General features: G+C 42.4%; 1 protein-coding gene across 1 annotated transcript in view; it reads left to right on the plus strand.

The window, feature by feature from the left end:
- LOC307044655 (atlastin-2-like) overlaps nucleotides 1-4,662 on the plus strand; it is a 17,689-nt gene that overhangs the window by 10,661 nt on the left and 2,366 nt on the right. The window contains 16 exon segments of the mRNA XM_079689966.1: nucleotides 282-413; nucleotides 585-689; nucleotides 792-842; nucleotides 931-987; nucleotides 1,673-1,765; nucleotides 2,006-2,144; nucleotides 2,251-2,378; nucleotides 2,836-2,892; nucleotides 2,977-3,048; nucleotides 3,944-3,947; nucleotides 3,950-4,125; nucleotides 4,127-4,165; nucleotides 4,167-4,211; nucleotides 4,213-4,233; nucleotides 4,235-4,303; nucleotides 4,305-4,380. Of these exon segments, the coding sequence (XP_079546092.1) occupies nucleotides 282-413; nucleotides 585-689; nucleotides 792-842; nucleotides 931-987; nucleotides 1,673-1,765; nucleotides 2,006-2,144; nucleotides 2,251-2,378; nucleotides 2,836-2,892; nucleotides 2,977-3,048; nucleotides 3,944-3,947; nucleotides 3,950-4,125; nucleotides 4,127-4,165; nucleotides 4,167-4,211; nucleotides 4,213-4,233; nucleotides 4,235-4,303; nucleotides 4,305-4,380 (1,264 nt within the window).

Below are 4,662 nucleotides of genomic sequence, written 5' to 3' on the forward strand. Positions count from 1 at the left end.
CTTAGATTGTATTTCGGGACGGTTCCGGGAGGATGGTGAAAAAAGTTAGTCGAGAGCCCTGCTCTCTCTTCTTTCATTTCCCCCCCATTCCTCCCTCTCTCTCTCGTACCATTATCTCTACCTTCTCTCAACAATCTCTGCCTCTTACTCTAGCAATTTACAAACTGCACCTCTATCACTCCATGGGGATTTTTCCACCTTTTCGTAACCTAACCAATATTTCATATTGTCATTCTTCTTGTCTCACCCCCCTGTCTCCTCCCTCTTCCCCTCTTCAACAGGGTGAGTCGTGGATGGGAGGAGATGATGAGCCGCTGACTGGCTTCACTTGGAGAGGAGGCTGCGAGAGGGAGACCACAGGAATTCAGATCTGGAGCGAAGTGTTTGTGGTCGACAAGCCTGATGGCAACAAGGTAAACACCAATCAAAACAATCAATACAAAAAGGCGTTGGGAGAATCTGCTCAACATCACATCTGTTTTCTCTTCGCGACGTTTACATGCATAAACAATTGAAGCAGGATCCCAGCCCCCGCCAAGCTGAAGTGTGCAGCAGTTTAAATGTGTCCCCTCTCGTCCCAACAGGTTGCTGTGCTGCTCGTTGACACTCAGGGAGCGTTTGACAGCCAGTCCACCATAAAGGACTGTGCCACTGTGTTCGCCCTCAGCACCATGACCAGCTCTGTGCAGGTGACACTTCAAAGCACTTCCTGTCTTAGGAAAAATATGCTTTTTTTTTTTTCTCTTAAAATGTCAGTATTTATGTCTCATATTTGTCTTCCTTCTTCTCAGGTGTACAATCTCTCCCAGAACATACAGGAGGACGACTTGCAGCATCTGCAGGTTGGTATTGTGTTGTCTACTCCCACGGAACAGTAGCTCCAACGTGACTTTTGTTTCCTGATCAAATGTGTTTTTCTCCCATCTGTAGCTCTTCACAGAATATGGCCGCCTGGCAATGGAAGAGATCTGCCTGAAACCTTTCCAGGTACTGACGCCTCTGTTGACTGTGTACTCGTGTACATGCATTAGGGCTGCTCAATGAATCCTATTTTAATCGCAATTACGATTTTGGCTTGCAACGCTTATGAAAAAAACATAATTTAAATTAAAACGATTATTTATTTATTTAAACTTTTTATTTATTTATTAAAAAACATTTAATTTAATTTTTTTTATTGGTTTTTCAGTTGAATTTTACTTGACATACTGTTCAAAACAATTTTTTTTCAATAAATGGATGTTTTCAAAGTAAATGGATACTCGTTTTTAATAATCGTGATATCAATTATTGACCCAAATAATCGAGATTATGATTTGCCATAATCGAGCCGCCCTAAAATGCGTGTTGTCCGAATGTATAATGTATAAACCGTTGAAAATGATCCTAGTCCATAACATATACTATAATTACACAAGTGGCTGCACAGTAGGTCATGTATTTATATTGAATAGATCAATACAATCGAGAAATGTAATTAGAATTTGTATCTGAAAATAGGAACGTTATGGAACATATAAGTTAAAAAGTTAGTAAGAAAATCCAAAAATTATTATAAATCTTAAAATTGTACTTTTAAATCTAAGTAATCAATATATAGACACCTTTTTTATTGACTTATTTTCTTCTTTTTTTTTTAATTGTCATCTGTGTTGTTTTCCTGTGTGTTCAGTCCCTGATGTTCCTGATTCGGGACTGGTGTTATCCTTATGAACACGGCTACGGACTGGAAGGTGGAAACCAATTCCTGGATAGAAGACTACAGGTGAGAATAATTGATAAGTTATAGTTAAACACATCCTTCAATATATCTATGCATCAGGACACACACACTCACTGCTCCTGTCAGACACTCCTCTTTTGAAAAGCACGCTTAACAGCAGAGTCTGTTCAGCGCTGTGTAAATGTGCTAAGTGAGAAGTTTGTGTACACACTCATCAGTCAATGACGAGAGGAAAAAGCACACGCTTTCACTCTGAGAGTAAATGGTTTTCTGCTGACTCAGGTGAAACAGAACCAACATGAAGAGCTGCAGAACGTGAGGAAGCACATCCACTCCTGCTTCTCCAACATCGGCTGCTTCCTGCTGCCTCATCCCGGCCTCAAGGTGGCCATCAACCCCTGCTTTGACGGCAGGCTGAAAGGTGAGCAAACAGGAACAATAATAATAATAATACTCTAATAATGAAGTGAGCCGGACTGAAATGCTTGTTGCAGAGGACAATCAAGGTGTGTGTTTGTGTGTTTCAGACATCGATGGGGATTTCAAGATGGAGCTGGCCAGGCTGGTTCCTCTCCTGCTGGCCCCCGAGCGTCTGGTGGAGAAGGAGATCGGAGGAAACAAAGTCACCTGCAGAGATCTCCTGGAGTACTTCAAGGTGCTGCAAAGTGCACTAGATTTATAATTCACACAAATAGCAAAAGATAAGGGTGTGTTGTCTGACATTGTTTTGGCATTTTAGCAAAATTAGACATTTTAACAGTGATAGGAAAAAAAACAATTGTAAAAATGAAGACATGTTAAAATAATTATAACGGTTTTTTTTGCCTTTTGTTGATGGCTTGCAGAGCTTTAACATTTTGTTTATTTTGACATAAAAAAGACAACATTTTATGATTGATATGTTCTAATTATCACTTAAATTATGTCTCAGTTTTAAATCCAGCTCTTTTTGTTGGTTTAATCCTCTTTTTAAACACCGCCCATTGTGCCATTTGCTGCTGTGAAGTGAATCCTAAGAAAGTCCTTACCAGACTGTAGATTTTCTGTCAGCTGGCAGAACATGGTACAGGAGACACTGGTTTGATAATCTGTGTAATATCTCTTTCCTGCAGGCTTACATAAAGATCTACCAAGGGGAGGAGCTGCCTCACCCAAAGTCCATGCTGCAGGTCAGTTACTGTCTGAGGGATCTCATTAGCTACGGTTCTAGTTCGGTTTGAATCCTAAACTCATCATCTCCTCCGGTTTGTCAGGCGACAGCAGAAGCCAACAACCTGACTGCTGTGGCAGGAGCCAAAGACATGTACGCCAGGAACATGGAGCAGGTACGGACAGGACTTATTTCAACACTCATCTGTATTACATTCAATTACACAACCCAAGGATTTCCAAAGGTGTCATTTAGGGAGACTGGGGTGAAGTCATTGTTCAATATGTTTTACAGGAAGCTAGCAGCACACTACTCCTTCAAAACACCTCTCACATTATTCAAACAATCCCTCAACTCACCTTTTCACTCTTGCTTTCAACTCCTAATCCACTAACCCCTCGCCCTTATTCCACCTAGCTTAGCACTTTTTACTTTTGTTGTTATTTTTCTTCTTTACTTGCTTGTAGGGTTGCAAAATTCCGGGAATTTTCCATCTTCCACGGGAATTAACGGGAATTTATGGGAATAAACTGGGAATTTTCTAAATTAAAGGTTGGCTCTTCATAGGGAACTTAAATATAGTTGGGGAAAGTATATTTTAGCATAATCTTGACTAAAACAAACAGATGCCATTCAAGTACACTTTAATGTCCATAGCCATAGCACACTGCCACTGCATGGCTATTGAGACCACACCCCCTACAGGCACCGTGCATTTCCTCCATAACATGCAAAGATGAGTAATATTTAACTCAACTATTCCTGTTTTCGTTCTTCAATGAAACAAATAATTGTTCAATAAAATAATTAAAACTTGTTCTGTTCTACTTTAAAAAAAATATATATATATTTTGTTTAATTTTGCATCGAATATTTCCAGAATTCCCCAGCTTACCAGAAAACTTTCCGCCCCTTTGAAACCTACTTGCTTGTTAAGCGCTTTGAGCACCAGAAAAGCGCTATATAAATCAAATGTATTATTATTATTATTATTATTATTATATAATGTCTAATAAAAATGGATTCTCTTCCTCTCCTGTTGGTCACACTTTTCTCCTCTGTCCCGTCAGGTCTGCGTGGGGACAAGCCGTACCTCGCCCCAACAGACCTGGAGCGTTTCCACGTGGACTTTCGCGAGCACTCGGTGCGTCACTTCCGCTCCGTGAAGAAAATGGGCGGCGAGGAGTTCTGCCAGCGCTACCAGAACCAGCTGGAGGGCGAGCTGGACCAGACCTTCTCCAACTTCAACAAGACACAACGACGGCAAGAACATCTTCTACACGGCACGCACGCCCCGCCACGCTCTTCGCCGTCATGTTTGTCACCTACGTGGTCTCCGGGGGTGACGGGCTTCATCGGCCCTCAGCACCTTGGCGGCGCTGGCTAACCTGGCGATGGGCGTGGCGCTGCTGTCGCTGTGCGCCTGGGCTGTACGTGAAGTACAGCGGAGAGTTCAGGGAGGTGGGGACGCTGATAGACCTGGTGGCAGAGACCCCTTGGGAACAGGGTGGGTCATCTCTCTGTCTGTCTGTGTGTGTGTGTGTGTGTGTGTGTGTGTGTGTGTGTGTGTGTGTGTGTGTGTGTGTGTGTGTGTGTGTGTGTGTGTGTGTGTGTGTGTGTGTGTGTGTGTGTGTGTGTGTGTGTGTGTGTGTGTGTGTGTGTGTGTGTGTGTGTGTGTGTGTGTGTGTGTGTGTGTGTGTGTGTGTGTGTGTGTGTGTGTGTGTGTGTGTGTGTGTGTGTGTTTGTGTGTGTGTGTGTGTGTGTGTGTGTGTGTGTGTGTGTGGTGTGT

This window comes from Notothenia rossii, assembly GCF_949606895.1.
Source record: "Notothenia rossii genome assembly, chromosome: 6".
Lineage (NCBI taxonomy): Eukaryota > Metazoa > Chordata > Actinopteri > Perciformes > Nototheniidae > Notothenia > Notothenia rossii.